At 38.8% G+C, this 19,773-nt stretch overlaps 1 protein-coding gene across 6 annotated transcripts in view; it reads left to right on the forward strand.

The window, feature by feature from the left end:
• APP (amyloid beta precursor protein) overlaps positions 1–19,773 on the forward strand; it is a 239,573-nt gene that overhangs the window by 65,118 nt on the left and 154,682 nt on the right. For all 6 annotated transcript variants that reach the window (XM_079156438.1, XM_079156442.1, XM_079156437.1 and 3 more), the window contains exon 3: positions 8,985–9,114. In XM_079156438.1, coding sequence (XP_079012564.1) covers positions 8,985–9,114 — 130 coding nt within the window. The remainder of the gene's footprint in view (positions 1–8,984; positions 9,115–19,773) is intronic.

Consider the following 19,773-nt stretch of genomic DNA (forward strand, 5'->3'; position numbering starts at 1 on the left):
AGCCCAAGCTAAGACAAGGACCTTACTGTGATTCCTGTAGGCAAAGGCACTGGAGACCCAAGGTTCTACTGAGGAGGAATATTTCTAGAGATCATGCCTCACAAAACAGTTTGTCCAACGCTTAGCTCAGACCCAGAGAACCCTGGTCATTATTTAGTAAATGCTTCTTGTAGATGACCTATTTGTGTTACAGGATCATGGGCTCAGGATGGATGGGGTTCTGCACTCATGTCTACACTGAGGGAGCTTCCTATAGACTGGAGCCTGTAGTTTGGTACTGCACAGATTATTTCTGTTCATTGATAGAATTCCAAGGAGATTTTCCGCAAGAGTTGGGGGAATGTTGTCCCATAGTGCAGGTTGACACTCAGTTTATATTCACCCAGTTTTAACGCACGTGCCATGATGGACTCCATATGAAGATATTCAGTCCTGATATCATAGTATGACTTTAATATTCAGACGTAGGGCTGGGGATATAGCTCAGTTGGTAGAGTGCCTGCCTTGCAAGCACAAGGCCCTGGGTTCAATCTCCAGCACTGCAAAAAAAAAAAAAAAAAAAAAAAAAAAAATCAGATATAACATATTACATGATCACTTAGTACAGTTCTTAAAAACATTTATGGAACCAGATTCCTTGGTTATTCTTTATGTGTATTGTTCGAAGCCACCAAGTTTTATAATACTTTGTATGAAAAAATAAATAATCACAGCAGACTATCAATTGTTATTTTCCTCTGTGGCTCTTTGATAGGAAAAAGTGCCTTTCCTCTGTTTTGTACTAGAGGCAAAAAGTGCTGAATTATGGGAAAATTTTGACTATAACTAGATGAATTATTCATAATTAATTTAACAGCACAAAGTGGCCACTTGCCTTAATGAACTCTTGCAGTACCCAAACTTTGACCTAAGGAATTTCTAAATATAAATCTGAAGAATTGCTAAATATAAATAGAACAAAATGAGGATAGTATTCCCCTTGAAACACATACTAAAGTTTAGGAATAAAAATTAGAATTGTTAGATATTATTATACTCTTCCTTTTCAGTGAATTGGGATTTAAACCAACAACAGCAGCAGCACATTGTTTTATTTAAACCAAAGGCTTCAGGATGTGAGAGACAAGAAGGAAATGTACTTCAATTCTGCATCTCAGGAATCTATTTTTTTTTTTTCTCAAATATAATTCTGGCAAATTTGGCCAATATTTTTTGAACACCAAGAATTGGATTGTGCTAAGTGGCAAGATGCCATTCTTGACTCATAAGTGGGTTGTAAATATACAATTAAATATAATTGAAAATAGAATTTAGAAAATTGAAAAGATGGAATGAGGCTATAAAACAGAGGGTCTTGATTGTAAACGTGGGGACTTGGGTTCTACATCTGGAGACAAGGGAGCCAGGGGCGGTTTTTAGCATGAGTGTGTTCTGTCAGTGAATTAGCTTGTTTTCCGGGGTAGGTTAGTTGGGAACAGGAGTTTAGATCACAAAGCGGAAGTGTGAAAAGAGATGTGAAGATCATCCTTCCCATCCTCCTCAGTTCCGTAGCTGAGCTCTGCTCATACCTGGAGGTGAGGGTACCATTGCCTTTTGGCACCTGAGCCGTTGAGGAATAGGCACCTGTCCAGGCTCAGAAGCACCCTCACCTTATCACGGGAACACAAAGGCAGGTGTCCTAAGAGTTCAGCATTGCGAATTAAGTGAGAAATCGTATTGTCCCAGCACCACTTTCCTCCTCTGCTGTGGAGAGAATGACAACACAGGCCTGCACTCTGCATTCCTGACAGGTCCAAGGCCTCTTTCCAGTTTGGGCTTCTGGCTGGGGAGCAGGGCTCTGGAGGAGAGTGAGCTTCACTGGCAGAGATTTCTGCTGGGAAAGCTAGGCAGGTGGATGTGGCTTTGTTTATTGTCTCTTTTTTTTTTAGATTATGGATGTAGTCTCATTTTCTTAGGTGTGTTCTTTCCCACAGCTAGTAGTATCTGCTGTTTCTTTGACATTCTTGCCCTAAATGAACAGTTGTGTTGTTGACAGATTAACAGGACCAGAGGGTAAAACACGCCGGTACCTGAACAGAGCAAAAACGGCCTCTTGCATGAGTTTAACAAAACCATTTCCCTTGCCCAGCTTTCTACTCAAGTATATGACTGTGGGCTTGGTGTTTGAAAGATCCAAAGGTTCATATGAAGTCAGGCAATTTTTGAATAGATGCATTGGAATACTTACACACAAGAATGGGTGTATTTTATGCATTAGTGGTCTGGATATGGTACTCTGGTGGAATTGCTTGCACAGACCATAGGATTTAAGGTTAAAAGAGAGAAAGCCAGTTTGCATATTTTAAAATGAGAAAATTAGCCAGAAATGGAGAGAGATTAAGGAGATAGAATCTAGGCAATATGTGTCCACATCTGGTTTTGTTTTCGTATCAGTGCCCTGTCCCATTCCTTTGGTCGCCCCCCACCCCAACCCCATTTGTTTTATATTCCAAATTAGAATGACTTGTCAGTCGGACGAGATCCTTTGACATTATTATCTCAACTCCAGAGTATGAACGTGTGGATATAGCACATATGTATATGTAGCATCAGCAGTAGAATTGGGCTAAATTATTGGGAAATTCACCACTGCCCTGCAGCATTTTAGCTCCTCTGCTGGCATCAGGCCGTCATTGTGAAAACCCAGAGAGGCTCAGCCTTCCCATTATTGCAGGAAGGTTTCATCAGCTGCATCTTGCCTCTCAGCACCTCATTAAGTTGCCAGCAGAGAATGCTTTTCAGCTTCCAGTTCTCCTTCTCAATTAAATTAGATGTTCTGTTTTCAGTATCTCCCATTATTCACAGACTTTATGTTGAAAACAATTTTTAATGGTATTTTTTTCTTTGTGTCCCAGAAAATTGTGAAGTGTCATTTAAATCCAGAAACATAAACATATATTGTCTACAACATACTTTGTTTTGGTTTTAACATGGAAGCTGAAGCTGTTGAGAACTTATAACCTACTCTTCGAGTGTTTAGAAATGGCACCTTGTTAGGTCCTGGCTTTGTCTTCTGCAAAGTGGAGCAATTACTAACTAGTGGAGGATTACATAAGGTGCTACACATAAAATGTTTGCAATGATGTCTGGCACTTAGTGAACTCCCGATTATTATATACTTTTCTTATTCTTCTTTTTGGATATGTTCTTTGAAAAAAGTAACTGGCACTTAAAAGCTTTCAGAAGATTAAAAAAAAAAGTTCTTAGAAGATGAAAATATCTGGACTGGAGTTATGGCTCAGTGGTAAAGCGTTTGCCTGGCATGCGGGAGGCACTGGGTTCGATTCTCAGCACCACATTAAAAAAAAAAAAAAAATGAATGAATAAAATAAAAGTATTAGGTCCATCTACAACTAAAAAAAAATTTTTTAAAAAGAAGATGAAAATATCACATGATTAGTGTCTTTTAGCATTTTGTTATAGGGCTTTTGATTCTTTGTTTCAAGCAGATACAATTTGGATCTTGGATTTTTGTTTTTTGTTTTTTCATATGCTGTATAAATTTATGAGTTTTTCCCCCTGGGCTAGTTTTTCTCCCCCTTCTCATGTTCTTAAGTGTAAAATTTCAGGAAAAAGGAAGACTAGTTAGGACTGGTGGTAATACTGAGATACGGCAGAGTGCTTGCCCTGCCTATGTAAAGACCCTGGGCTCAATCCCAAACACCACCTAAACAAGAAAAAGAAAGATAAGAGAAAGGATACTATAGTAAAATGAAACCCTTTATGTCAGTCACTGTAACTGTCATATCATTCACTCTTGTTCCTGGTTAGGTCTAGAAGGCAAGCTCTTTATTTCAGCTACTCAGGATCTACATCAGTTCTGGCAGGATGTTCTGCAGGCTGGTGGCTCTTCCCATTTGCTGACCTATAAACTAATGCGTACTAAAGCAGCACACTTACTCATTGACTTCTGTATACAATGAATCAAAATGCAGTCTGTAAAAATAAAAGAGTTTAATAAAAAAATATTGTTTTGTTAACACTAGGTAATTTCTAGCATTTTCCAAAAAGAAATGTCCTTGAGAGTTTGGTTGAAAATGAATTTTAAAAACCGAATGACTAAAAAGAACAATAGGCAAGTTGTTTTCAGAATTATTGGCAAGTCCTTTTTTACTCTGTCCTTAATTTATTTTTAGCCTTTTATTAGCTACCTTTGATTTTTGTGTTCTTGAAATCCCCTGGGGCATCTGGAAACGATTTCTGGCATTAGTCACTGGTCCTACGTGGCCTGTTGGCAAAAGGAATTTGCCCTCAATGTCGAGAATAAAGTTGTGTAGGACTCTGACAACATATGTCTTAAAGAAATATTTTTATACTTTTACATATAAAACTACATGTTCTTGGCATTCTTAAATATCATCAGTGCCTTTTCTTGCTTTGCGTATTTAACAACTTAAATGTCATCATGTTTGAGATTAATATATTTCCAATTTGGAGAGAGAGAAAGAGACTTCAGATTTTTTTAAAATTTAGAACAAAAATGAATTGATGACCAAGTTTTAAGATATTTCTGCAGTGAAATACCTGAGAACCACTTACACCACTCACTATAACCTTCTAATATACATCTAAGATTGTTCCTACTTGAACTCTTTTCTGGCTGTTAGTATTTCCAATTTCTTCAGTTCTCTTTTTTAAAAAAATCAGTTTTTGTTCTGATCCATCTGGTTCTTTGACCAGATCGGCTGCTTTTTCAGATTCCTAGACCTTTTAGTCTAAGCAGGAGCCTGGCTTTGAATTCTTCCTACATCTCTTCCTTGGCTCTAAATTATTGACGTTAATCTTTTTCTAAGGCACCTTATTTGTACAAGTTGTCCTATGAATTTTAGAAGAACAATATTGGAAGGGTTATTTTTATTAAAAAACTCATAATCCAATAACAGTTGAGAGCATCCTGTTTAGGAGGTAGCTTTGTAATACTCAGTGAGAGGTTAATATGTACTGAATTTCTCTATAATGAAGGTGTTCTGACGTGAACCAGAAATACGCAGTAGACATTTATGAGCACTTACTGTGCTAGCCCCTGCTGGCCACTGTTGAGGGAACATTGTCTCCACCTTCAAGGAGTTGTATATCCTAACAGCACAGGGAGGCAAAAGTGGTCAGGGATCGATTGTGGTTGGTGATTGCATGAGGCAGTCTGGGTACAAGGAATCCTGGAGGGGTGACGGGTATTAGTGAGCTAGCTCAGCATTGGAACTAGGCCTTTTTTCTAAGGTTTTGTTCAATTGGAAGGAACATAAAGATACTGAGGTTTAAAAGTAGCGTATGTGTGTTTTAAAACGGGGCTTGCTGAAGGGATCAGGGTTATCTCTAACATCCAGGTGCACATGCCAAGACTCAGGGGTCAGAGATCATCAGTCAGCCCCTGTCAGATCCTCATCTTTCTGTGCCTTTCATCTTTTGCCTGGTTTGCTCACCCTTGCGTGTTGCCAGTGAGCCATCTCTGGCTCTGACTCACCCTAAAGCCCATTCGCATGTCCTCAGCATCTAGCAGGAGCCGGTACGTGTTCGTTCTCTACTCTTGAGGAACAGAATGCTTTGCAGTCAGTGAGGGAATGGAGCTGCATTCAAAACGTGGTCACTCCTGAGAACGTCCTTCAGATGGTGGAGGGTTGGAGCACCAGGAAGAGGGGGTGGGAGCTGGCAGCCTTCTGGTGGCCTTAAAACCAGAGGTGATAAATGTGGAGCCATCGGGAGGCTGTGTGGTGCCAGATTGCCTTTCCTGCCCTTCAGGAAAGGGCCCTTTCACTGGGCGGCAGTATAGACATGCACTTACCCAAATGTGAGCGCGCTGATAACTACATGGCGCATTCCCCAGTGAGAGGGAGGGTTGGCGGTGGATCACACTGTGGACGTCCTGTCTATGTGGGGGTGGGTGGGGCACTGGGAGGCCTGGGCATGGGAAGTGTGCTGGAATACAGTGCATGTGTTTATACAGTGACTGCTCCGTCCAGCTATAATTTAGGAAGATTTGTGGGGATTGGGAACAGTTTGTTTTTCAAGGAGCTAATACTGGTCTGGATTTGTTTCTGCTTTATTTTAAATATCTATAAATATAACTGTTGTTGTAGAAAGTCCTTTTTTTCATTAATAAAAAATTTGATTTGAGATTAAAACTATTGAAATTTGACATAAGCATAAAAGTTTGAGGTGCTGCTGCAAAGAAAACATTAAACATTGAGCCAACGCTGGTGATTAATTATGGAGAAAAGTCGGGAACTTTTCACAAGGACGTTTGTGTGTCTGATCATTTTAATTTTTTATTCTTGATTAAATAATAAACTAGGCTGTCTTTTCAACATCAAAAATGCTTATTTGTCCCTAGATATATACTAGAGCTACTAATAAAAATAAATAGTATATGGAATTTTGTTATTTATAAAAAATTGTTTCATGTTTTTGTTGCTTTTGTTTCTTTGGGGGTTTCTTGTGCATATGTTCATCACATTATCTAATTGGGTCTTTTTGTGCTTTGAAATAAGTTTTGTTATTTTGATTTTTTTTTTTTATCTTCCTCCACTTTTAGACAAGCCTGCTGGTGTTAGAATAGCAAAATTTTACTCTCTTTGGCAATTCCAAGTTAATAACTCCTTATCCCTGAATGAGAGTAACTGAATCAGATTGAAGTTACTGCCTCCATTTTATTGATTAGGGCAGTAGGCAAATTATGTATGGTCTTTATGGGGTTCAAATTTTATAATCACCTTAAACTTCTGCATATTAATAATTACCGTTGTTAGAAATATGGAGCGAGAAACTTACTCCAGGAAATAATATATATGCCCTGGATTTCATGGTAGAAACTGGAACTAAATTCTGGCTGATGATCACTCTGGTGATCTTTAGGGAGAAGCCTCTATTCAGAGCTTTTAGTTTGCAATTCAATCTGCTTGGAAGTTGTCAGTCAAAAGGAGGGTTAGCACCCAAGGTGAAGAAGAGGTCCTTCTCTCCTGCTAATCAATTGTACCTACAATTTGTTGGTTTTAAATCGAAAAGAAGGAAATGGGATATGATTGTGTCTGCTGCTAGGGCTTCCAGAGATGTGACAGCTCAGGAGAAAATTCTCAGCAGGGTGGTGTTTCTGTGAAGTGGCAGCTACAACCTCTTTAGAGAAAGGCAGTAGCTGACACTTTGCTGCACATAAAGCTGTGGCCCTCAGGGTGAACTCTGTAATGCCACTGAGTTTATGACTCAGGAGTGCTGCACTTTTGTGGTATAATAAACAAGCAAAGGTGAAGAGAGAATTATATTTCTGTACCAAGAGCCACTTTGCCTTTCATTGTATAGAATAAAACCATGGGGCTATTAAATTTTTAGTGACATTTTCAAGTAGGGCATTATCTGTGACCTGGTATGCATGCATTGAAGTGTTAAGATACTTAAGAACAAAATAAAAAAGGGAAGGAAGCTGCCACATCCTTTGGAGCAAGATTTCTGGCAGTGTTCTGAAGCACTTGCTCAGCACCCAGCCTGGGATTCTGATTTAGCTACTTGTGTGTTCTCCTAGATTATTCTTCTACTGTTGGATTGATCACACACTGCTATGCTGATTCTTGCCTTTCTTTTTAATTTGCATTTTTAAACAGACTATTTTTTAAGAGAATATATAGATTCACTGCAAAATTGAGAGTATGTGCAGCGGTAGTCCATAGAAGGCCAGCTCCATTCCTCAGGGCTCAAGGTGAAGCAGAACATCATGGTGGAAGAGTATGGCAGAGAGAAGCAGCTCATATCATGGTGATCAGGAAGCAGAGAGAGAGAGAGAGAGAGAGACCACTCTCCGGATTCAAATATATACCCAAAAGCCACACCCCCAATTCCCTGCCTCCTCCAGCCATACCCCACCAGCTTTCAATTACCACTCATTTAATCCCATCAGGTGATTAATTCACTGATGGGGTTAAGGCTCTTATAACCTAATCATTTCTATTCTGATCCTTCTTGCATTGTCCCACACATTAGCTTTTAGGGGACACCTCACATCCAGACCATAACAAGCTCATTTTAGAGATACATTCTTTTTTGTTTATGTTTTCCTGTCACATCTCTACTTCTTATTGTTGTTATTTTGCAGTACTAGGGATTGAGTCCAGGGTCTCGGGCATGGGAGGCAAGCACTTGAGCATCCCCAGCCCTTTTTAAAAATTTTATTTTAATACAGGTTCTAAATTGCAAGGCTGACCTTGAACTTGCAACTCCTAAGTAGCTGGAATTATAGTCATGTGCCACTGTGCCCTGCTTCTACTTATTATTATTGATAAAGAGAAGTGGTTTGATATTTCACAAATACATATTTTAGTTGAGTTTGTAGTTCATTCCTAGTGCTCAGCAAACACCATGATCTACTAAGAACAGTAATGTAACCAGTGGGATACGCGGTTTAGTCATTCAGAGAAGAGAATTCATGAGTGACAGTTCTTTATCTAAGTGACACCTTTGGAAACTTTCTGACAAATTCTTCTTATGTGAATTACTTTGAATAAAGAGATTGATTTTTATAAAGAAAGCTTGCTATGTGTCATATTCTGTATGTAAAATGTTTGTTCAATTAATGAGATGGGGGTTGGTGGAATTTCAGTAAATTAAAATCTCTAGGTGGATCTACCACAACATTTATTTAGATTATTTCAAGCTGTGTTCCTCACAGTAGTTTATTTTACATCAAAAATGAGCCCCTGCTTTTAAGAGTCCCATCCCTCCCTCTCTTGTTTCTACTTCTATTCCTCCTCTGGAAAAATATTTGGGGTCTGAATGGATGCAGTAAAATCCAAGTCACATTGCTGGATGTTTTAAATGGAATGTCTAGATGCTCTGTCACTTGGACCTTTTCCTTTACACTGAATCTCTGTAGCTTGGGCAGAAGTGGAGAGGGCTTGAGTGAATGGTGGAGGATCAGCCAGTGGTGCCCCAAGTAACAATTTACTCTTCTTATACTTTCCCAGGTCTACCCTGAGCTGCAGATCACCAATGTGGTGGAAGCCAACCAACCAGTGACCATCCAGAACTGGTGCAAGCGGGGTCGCAAGCAGTGCAAGACCCACGCCCACATCGTGATCCCCTACCGCTGCTTAGGTGAGCTGCCAGCCATGTGGCTGGCGTTGAGTGGGCTAGTCTTTGGCAATAAAAAAGGCTGCTCTAATTAGGTCCAATACACAGACTTCTGCTTCAGTATCTGTCAGTGCATTTCACATCTGTGGATTCAGCCAACCATGGATCAGAGTATGAAAACAAAAACAAAACTCTATGCCTACTGAACATGGACAGACTTTTTCATGTCAGCATTCCCAATTGTATTAGGTATCGCAAGTAAGCTGGAGATGATTTAAAATTACAAGGAGAATGTACATAGGCAATAGGCAGATAATATGACATCTTATATAAGAGATGAGCTTCTATAGATTTTGGAATCCATAGGGAATTCTAGTACCAGTCCCCCAGGGATACGAGGGATGATGGTACTTTACTATGTTTTAGACTGTTAGGATGGTGTTCTATGTTCCAGTAGTACAGGAAAAATATTTCTGAGCTTTCTGCTTCAGAATTAATTTATCTAGGACTGCTGAATGAAAAGTACCAAGTGGTTAGATTTGGGAACCCTTATTTTACCATATCTCATAGATGGTCATCATTTACATTCACCATCTAGCCTTGTGAAATAGGGCCTGGTGTGTTTCATCACGCAGACTTCGTAGCAGAAAGATTCCAATGTGAAGCTCCAGCATTTTGCTAATTTCTTGAAAAGTTCTTTCTTAACAATAGCTGATTACTTTTTCCTACTGTTGGTGATAGGAAGTTGGAGTTGGGTTGATCCGAGGTTTAAAATTTCACCTTTACTTTTTGTTTTTGAGATTGAATTTTATGTGGTGTCATGCTTTTTCCTCTAGAAACACTGATACAAGTTCATATTTAATCTGACTTGGTTATTAATCTCTCCCTTGTTGATATTTTTATGTAACCAGGTGTCTTAGTCAGTTTTTTTCGCTGCTGGAACTAAATGATCTGACCAGCACAATTATATAGGAAGAAAAGTTTATTTGAAGGCTCAAGGTTTCAGAGGTCTTAGTCCATAGGAAGCCAGCTCCATTCCTCGGGGCTCGAGGTGAGGCAGAACATCATGGTGGAAGAGTGTGGCAGACGGATGCAGCTTGCCTCATCAGGAAGCAGAGAGAGAGAGAGTCTCCACTCTCCAGATACAAAATATATACCCCAAATCCATGCCCCAATTCTAATCTCCTCCAGCCACACCCTACCACTTCAATTAATCCCATCAAGGATTAATTCACTGATTGGGTTAAGACTCTTAAAACCCAAACATTTTTCCTCTGAACCTTCCTGCATTGTCTCACACGTGAGCTTTTGGGGGACATTTAACATGCAAACCATAATACCAGGTGTTGCGAAAATCCAGTGTTTGCTCTGATAACTGCATCTAGATGTTGTCCACTAGTTTATTCACCTGTGTGAGGCTTTAAATATGGTCATAGAGATCTCTTTATGGAAACTCTGGACAAATATTGATAGACATTCTGATGACTTCTTATAAAGGCTAAAAGGAAGCCTTAAAAGAAAGTCCCTACTTGCCTAGCATGTGCAAGGCTCTGGGGTTCTGTCCCCAGCACTGCAAAAGAATAAAAGAAAGAAAGGGAGATGGGAAGGGATGGAGAGGAGAGAAAGGAAGGGAAGGAAGTCCAAACAGCAAGTTAAAAAAGTAGATATCCGCTGGAGATCTGTACAGTATTTGGCAAAAAATGAATGCCATAGAGCTTGTTCATAGATATTGTTCATTCATGTGCATAATTTGAGAAATAAATGGAAAGCACTGGAGATTTCATCTGGTGGATTTGCTACTCACAATGTAACTGATGACAAGAATGTAGAAAACCAGATTCTTTTTTTTTTTTTCTTCCAGATTCTTAAATATTTGATAATTTTGCAGGTTTTCTTGTTCTTCCTATTTCTGGTTCCTGCATGCTTTATAAGACCTCTAGCCATTTTCTGTCTGATCAGGAAGTAAAAATTTAATAAATAAGAAAGAGACTAAGCAACATGTAAATATTAGATATATAGCGCCTACCTTAGGAAATTGCTATAGACACTCAGCTGTCTCCAGGAATTGTGTAATTCAAACTGGCTTAAAATGGCACCAAGAAATAGTGCGAAGCCCATACAAGCTACTACAGTCAGGAGGTAGGTCAGGAGTTGGTTACTTAGATGGCTTAGACCCTGTAAATTGCTTTTTCACTGCTCTATACGGTGTTTCCAATGCATGCTCTTTAGGATGTGAGCTCACAGAGGACAGGTACTAGATCTTTGAACATGTGCTATCACATGTAACACCTGATACAACACTCATGTCACATCAGAAGTGAATTTATGTTAAGTTTTATTTTACTTGGAAAATTGCTTCCTGATTCAGAATTGTTGATGATAGAATTGACTAAAAGCCCAATTCCACAGGAAGGTTGCAATTTCTTACATAGGGCCAGGAGTATTCTTTGAAACAAGTATTCTTTGATTCTCAGTAAGGTATATCTTCTCCCAGATACTCCCCATCTCCTGAAAGCACTACTCCTTATAGCAACAGTGAATTGAAACTACAAAACAAAAGAAAAACAAAACAAAAAATAACCCTGCAGAAAAGTGATGTAAAAAAGTGTCCTCGGGTTTACATAGGAAGCCAAAAGATTTTATAATTCTCTAAATACACAAAAACTATCAAAATAACTTGTTTTTATTGTGATAAACTGCTTCATGCACCCTTTGGGGAAATATCAGCCTAAGTAATTTGAGTTTTAAGAATTAATCTCATTTAGCAAATATCACCTTGTGAGTAGTGTTAGCAACCTGTCCTTAGCATATATTTTTAACCTCTATAGAAAGAGATTCACTTCAAACTGTATCATTTCACTGACACCTGTTTACAGAAATGTACTGGGTAGACATAGCAAGGAGAAATGGAGAGAAGCCCATCAAATAATTGTCCAAAACACTATGAGCATGGTTGGCAGGAGTTGGTTCCCTCCAAAGCCTTGTCTTCAGCAAGTATGGATCTCTCTTTTTTCTGTTGAACAGCTTCTGGGGTCCTTTGATGTTGATGTGCATAATTCAAGGGGACAGGTCACTTGTGACATGCTCAGCAAATTTTCCAGTTCTGATTTAATATCTGATACGAAATGAGTGTATTGACACTAACTGTTCTTGACTACCAGTAGGGACGAGATAATCATTAGCTATTCCCAGTAGGGATTTGGCCTGTTTTAATCATCTTATCCTATTTCTCATCTTAGAAATCCCTGCTCTTTTTCCATCGAACCTGAAATAGAAAAAGGAGAGCACAGATTGACTCCAGCTTTGCTCTTGAGCATAGATTAGAGTTAGTGATGTGGCCCTTGCTTGTTTCTTAGGTAGTGGCAAATTTTCCAAAACCTCAGATATCAGAATCGCACAAGGCATATAAAATAATGCTGATATGTATTGTATTCAGAATGCGGTTTCAATTTTAGGAAAAGGAATTGAAAAGCATGAATGAATAACTCTGTTTTATTTATACAAATGTTGTCAAGTCCCAATAATTCCAACACTATTTTTACTTTCTTTCTTTCCCCCCCTTTTTTTTAACTGCCTCCCCAATTTCTTAATTTCTTATCCATTGCTATATCAAGTCCTTCGTAAGTGCACGGTATCATTAGAGTTTTTTTCCATGACACAGTGTGGGTTCTGTTCGTCTTTTCCTTCACAGGAATGCTTATTGAGAGTCAGAGAGGTTGACTTTCTTGCTGTAAGTCATACAGCTCCTATGAATTAGGATTACAGCTCCTCATTTCTTGATTTTTATTTTAGTGTTCCTTACCATATACATATAAAAATTTGTATTGGACACATATCCATCTGATTTACGAAAACAAATTATATAAGAACGTGTGAATTAGAGGCAATAAATAACACTTTAAAAAGTCACTATAGTATATATAATATGTGAAAATACGCTCTACTGTCATGTATATCTAAAAAGAACAAATAAAAAATAATCTACCACGGGTTTTGCCATGATCAGGGTGACCACCATGATGCCTGGCACGGGATAAATCTCCATGTAATGTTTTCTACTTCCTCGTAGTTACAGTATCCTTCTTATATATTCCTGCTGTTTGCAGGAAGAATTGCTGTTTAGCATTAACTAAGTACAATAAAGATCTCTGACTATATCCAGACATAACCTTTAGACAAAAGAGATTTTTACTAAAGTTAGTTCTCACAAAGATGCCTAGAAAACAACATAAGACTGTCCCAAAGATGAACCATATTAAGATTCAAAACAAAGTTTGGAGAGAGAAAAACACAGGTTATGTCTGGCATGCACCTCCCTATTGAAGGATCCAGGGTCGCACTGGATAATTTTTCTCTAAATCATGTGCCTTGGACATACTTTCTCTACAGCATCTCATATGCCTCGGGGAGATGGAGACAGTGGATCAGGTTGCTGTCACCCCCTTCTACCCATAAAACCGATGGTTTTCCTTGGGAGTGAGCTGGCTTTCTCAGTTCACGCTTTGCTTTCCCTAGTAGCTCTGGAACCAGAATGTATGATCTGTCTTAATCTTACAAACATTTTATTAATTATTGCACATGCAATCCAGTGCCCATCATTTATCATCACTCAGGGAGAACTATTTTTTTGTAAAGCTTTCAAATGTTTTCTATTTGAATAGCTGCTCTTCATGGTGTAATGGATCCTCTATTGAAATTGGCACACTTCTGCTGTCACTGACCAGCAAAGGCAAGGTGCATTGCATAAGATAAATTACCGTTGATTTACGGTATCCAAAGGAAAAATTCAAAGTTAAAGAATGACTACCTGAAATGTAATTTTTTTTTTTTTTAATAATTAAGACTTTCCAGACACATAAAGTAGTAATGACCAGAAACTGCTCAGATATGGTCAAATGAGAAATTAAAGGTATCCAATTATTTTCATTTTGAATTTCATTGTTTTAATAAAATTTCAGTGAAAGTAAGCTTTTTTTCTAGGTAGCAGCTTCTGTGAATGATCTCTAGCTCTCTTAATTGTTAAGATTGCAAAGTATGTTAATTGTTAAGATCGCAAAGTATGTATTTTTATAATGACAGAGAGTAGACCATAGTAGCTCTTTGAGCTTAGGCTAAGCAACAGTTCTTTTCAGATACATCACACAATAGAACAGTACTCAAGAATGTAGTAGACTAAACCAAATTTCACACAATGGAGTGGAGATGGAAGAACATTTCTGTAAGACTTTGAAGGTCTCATAAACATTCAGATGTCAAGCACAATATTCCAGTGTGATAAAACTAAGAAGTGCTTTTCTCTGGAGTTAACATCTTTCGGTTTTAATATTGCAAATTAGGTACGGTGAATCTTTATACTCCCTCCAAGTAGTACCCATTAAAGCATAACTATTTACTTACTTTGAAGGGAAAAGTTAATTCTATCAAGAATACTGAAATGAAATTAAGAAATAGTATTTTTTTCTCAAGTATTTTAAGACTTTTTAAAAAAGTTATTTGATGTTTGTACTTAATGAATGAATTGACTAAGAAGTATTGGAGGGAAAATTATTTTTTTTATAGTTACGCAAAAAAATCATAAAGACAAGAAATGGCATCAAGATGACAATGAATCTAAAGCCAGAGTCAGAGGTATTTCAATTTCAATATCAAAGGGTGTTACAAAATGCTCAGATTTTAGTACTTGATGCAGAAATCCCTCATATTTGTTTTTCTCTATAGGCTAGGGATAAATTCTGTTATCTTTCCTTTTTATCACAGCAGTCACTAAGTAGCTTTCTTCAACTTTCCCTCTTTTCTATGTCCCTTGATAAATTTCACTTCTTGCTACTGGTACCTCCCAGGAGGCTCCCTGCACCCCCCTCTGCTGTCGGTGAATCTTGGGCTTTGGCTTTGAACCCTGATGGTGAGGGGAAGTCCCAAGGCAACAGCTGTGCATCAGTGTGCAGAGCAGGTAGTGCAGACTTCAAGGGAGGGTCCCAGGAGCGGAAAAAATGGCACTGACACATTGCCTGCATTTTAAGACTGACCTGGACTTCACATGGTTTTAGAATTCTCTCGGAGAGTTTGGAAAAGATGTAGTAATGATGAGTATATATATTCCATCATTTAGCTTTAAAGAAGAATGAAATTATGGCATTTGCTGGTAAATGGATGGAGTTGGAGAATCCAATTCCAAAAACCAAAGGCCAAATGTTTTCTCTGATATGCGAATGCTAACTCACAATAAGGGGTGGGGGATAGGGAAGAATAGATTTACTTTATATTAAGTAGAGGGGAGTGAAGGGAGGGCGAGGGGCCTGGGGGTAGGAAGGATAGTGGAGTGAAACAGACATTATTACCTCATGTACAATATGACTGCAAGACTGCTGTGATCCTACAATATGTATAATCAGAAAAATGAGAAATTATACTCCATTTATGTATGATTTATCAAAATGTTTAAATGCATTCTACTGTCATGTACAACAGATTAGAGCAAATAAGAATTTTTTTCTTTAAAAGTGAAGCACATTTTAAAATGGGGCAAGTAATAAGTTTTGTAAAAGATGAAGAGTTAAAATGTACAAAAAATCGTAAGCTAGAAATACATCACTGCTCAGTTGTGAGCAATTTGGGCATAGTGAGGTTTATATTGGGCTCACGTTTTTGGAGATTTCAGTCCATGATTAGTTGGCCCTATTGCTTTTGGGCCTGTAGAGAGGCAGCACCTCAAAGCAGGGGGAGTGGTTGGGTAAATCCCATCCACCTCCTGGTGGCCAGGAAGTAAAAGAGAGAGGAAGTAGGGGGCCAGCCTTCCAGTGTCTTTTACAAGGGCATGTCCCTGTTGACCCAACTTCCTTCCGCTAGGTTCTACCTCTCAACAGCTCTACCACTTCCCACAGTGCCACTCTGGAGGCCAATCCTTCCCTATAGGCCTTTAGAGGACACTAAAGATCCAGACTACAGCACATAGTCCTCTTGCAAATGTCATATACACGATAACTCAGTACTGCTCTGATGGTGAAGGGCAGAAGGTGGACTCAGGTGAAGTTTCATCTTCCATTGTGCAAAGACCTAAAGTGGAAAAACTGAGACAAGAGCCATTTAACACAGAGTTGGGAAATATGGGGACAAGTAGCAGAAGAAACAGCAAAATGTGAGTAATACTTCTGTAACCTGTACTATGCTGTCAGTATAGCTCATCATCTTTGAATATTGGCAGCAAGCTCATAAGAGGGTAATAGGTTTGGAGAATGTATTATAGTCAGGAGATCTGAGGGCCTCCTGAGGAAGAATAATTGGTAGAACTCCTGGTAGAGAATAAATAGTGCATGGTGTTGCAAATGAGAGATGCTTTCCTGGTACCTGTAAATTTGGAAATAACTGGTTTCTGTTTAAAATGTAAGCTCTTGGGTGGTTGGGACTTTTTTTCCAGCCACTGATAATTTCCCAGAGGTTGTAACATGTCATGGCACATAGTACATACTGGCTTTTTGATTTTTTGTAGTTCTGGAGATTGAAAACAGATCCTCACACAGGCAAAGCAAACACTATCCCTGAGCTGTATCCCCACCTTTGTTTTTTAATTTGAGACAGTCTCACCAAGTTGCTAAGGCTGGCCTCAGGCTTGGCAATCTTCCTTCCTCATCTTCTCAAGTAGCTGGGATTACAGGTGTTCACCACTGCACCCAACTACATAGTATATATTTAATAAGCATATAGAAAATGAATGAATGGAGGATATACTGAATGCTGGAAAAGGAGGAAAAAGGGAATAAACTAAACACTAGGAAGGAAGAAGACATGGAGCAGGAATTTCACCTGCCTGAAAGAATTTCTAACATTATGATATGTGTCATTTACTTCAAAACTCTTGTATCGTTCAAGAGAAAGCGCAGGTTGTTTTATTTTGCTTCTTGGGGGATTGAACCCAGAGGCGTTTTATCACTGAGCCACATCCCTAGCCCTTTTTATTTTTTATTTTGAGACAGTATCTCACTGCATTGTTTAGGGCCTTGCTAAATTGCTGGGACTGGCTTTGAACTTGTGATCTTTCTGCTTCAGCCTCCCAAATCTCTGGAATTACAGGTATGTGCCACTGTACCCAGATTAGGGCAGTTTTTACTTAGCAACAAGAAATAACAAAAGGATCCTCAGATAAAGAAGACAACAAGTGTCCTTAGATCTTAATAAGAAGAACTAAACTTTAAGAAATAGGGTCAAACCCCTTTCTACATATGTCTTGTAAAAAGTCAGTGTGCACCAGAAGCCTCTGTGTTTAGAGCAAAAACACACTTTTAGATGAGTTTCATTCGGTGTCCTGAGCTTTTTAATCTAGTGATAAGCATGGTTTAACAGCAACCCACTTCTAAATTTGAATCTCAGTGGTTATATAGATTTTGAAAACTTGAGAGTATCAGCTGAGAAGACAGTTCATTTCTCAGGGCTGCAGGATTCCCATGAATAGATCTTATAACTCTTGCTTTATTGAAAACTTAGTGCAATCATAAATCAGAGACTTAATGGTATTCTCTGTGCAGATTTAATATGAGTAGGCTCAGTGATATCCTCAATATGCCAAGAAATTATCCTCTATTTTACCAGTTAAATAACTTGAACTTAGTTTTCTTTTTCTGTGTTCATTTATTCAAAATTCTTGATTGAGTTAAGGCTATGGGTGCATGTACATATGTATTTTATGTATGACTTCATGAAGACCTTTGGCCCACTGACCCTTTATTTAATTCCATTACTATTTAGCCCTCCTCCTCTTTTCCCTATTTTACATAATAGGGCCCTCACTCCAGTCATTGACCCCAGTCTTCCTTGAATCCTTGCTCCATTCCTTTACAGCCAGGCTTCTTGATGTGGGGTCAGAAGTACCTATGTGATCTTCCTAGCACAGCTCCCATTGTGGTCAGCTGTTATCGGGCATCCGTCCCTTCAAGCCCAGTTGCCTCTGACATTGTCCCATCCTTTGGGTTCTCTGTGTCCTGTGGTCTCTCAGCGGCATCCAGCCTTGATGACTGTGGCCTTCTTCTGCACATCATCATGCCGCTGCATCTGTTTTTCCTTCTCCCTCTCAGGCACATTTTCTGCCTCTAAGAAATTCTGAATATTGGTATTTTATAGGAGTCCTCCCAGGTTGTCATTTTCTCATAAGACACATACTTGCCAGGAGACTCCCATCAGAGCTGTGGTTTCCCAGCAGCATGTGTTGATCACCCCCGAGTTCGTTCAAGGTCAGGCCTCTTCCTGTGGAATCAAGACTCAGTGCAACCTGTTGACTCTTTAGTTACTTGGACCACCATCTGAGAGGTGACTACCATTATCAGTAATGTTAGTGGGGGCTGCAGCTCTGAGGTAGAGTGACTGCCAAACCCCAGAGAGACCCTGCTGGGAGCTGCAAAAGAAGCCAAAACACTACACCACAAATAAGTGGTAAATCTGAGCTTCTTCGATATATTATTTTTTCTGTTGGTTTATTGTTGCATATCATTTGGGATAAAAATCTGTTTTTGGCAAAGCATGGACTTATTCTCAGCCTTTACTAAAGATTCCTTTACCCTGAATTTCATGCAAAAAAATTAATTAGATTTAAATGAACTTAATATAGAAACCCTGCTATTGATGCAGAAATAGACCTCATACTGGGCTCTCCCCAGAATCAGCAGTTATTGTTGTTTCTTTGTTTTGTTTTGCTTTTTTCCCCTGCCAGCTAATGACAACTGGTATGCAAGAACAGAATCAGTCAAGATTAAATCCCTATTAAGTATTCATGTACTGATTTTTAACACTTTTTAAAGTGGCAATATATAATTAATATAGTCGTCTTAATTTTGACTTTAAAAAGTGTTTTACATCCTTTAACTTAAATATGAAATTTCTTACCCTAGTAGGTTTTTTTGGTTGGTTGGTTGGTTGGTTTTTTCTCACATAGATGTGGTCTCAGGTTGGAATTGTCACCTTAAGCTGTGAAACCTTATACTCGTTACTAAAATGTGTAACTGGGAAGGAGAGAATTAAATTAAATCATTTGAAAACAAAGCACAGAAAACTGCCTAATGTAGGAAGGCCAATTAAAGAATTCCCTAAATGAATAAAGAATGACAAGTGCCAGAAATTCAAGAAAACACACTTATCACCCATTGTTACAGTTGATGAATGTTGAATTGCACATGAGACTTGTTATCAAGGATGCCTTTTGTAGTTGGTTTAACAGTTGGCTTTTCAGTACAACAGCTCTGTTTTCCCAAAGGGATGGCCTACTGTACATAGCCTTGAAAGTACACAGCTTCCAGGGACTTACATAAAACCATCTCCTAAGGTTTGGAGATAATCCAGACAGTTTGAATGTAAACCAAAAATGAAAGGAACAGGCAGAATACCCTGCAATAGCATGAGTGGGTAGTGAGGGGGTCAAAGCTAAGAGAGAAAACCGACCTTTTCCTCCATTCTCCTTCCTTGTGAGTGAACTTGAGTACATTCTCAACTGTTAAATGGGTTGCTTTAAGCTTAGGTAACACACATCCTGTGGCCTTGGTTTTGTTAGAGAGTATGCCTTCCACCCCAAAATGGTAAGTCCACTTACACTTTCTTAGCGGAGTCTGCTGTCCAGCTCTTACCCAAATGAGTCTTTCCCAGCATTTTCCCAAAACCACAATGGTTCTGATATAACAACTCACATCCTAACTTTAACTTTCT

This window comes from Sciurus vulgaris (genome assembly GCF_902686455.1).
Source record: "Sciurus vulgaris genome assembly, chromosome: 10".
NCBI classification, from domain to species: Eukaryota; Metazoa; Chordata; class Mammalia; order Rodentia; family Sciuridae; genus Sciurus; species Sciurus vulgaris.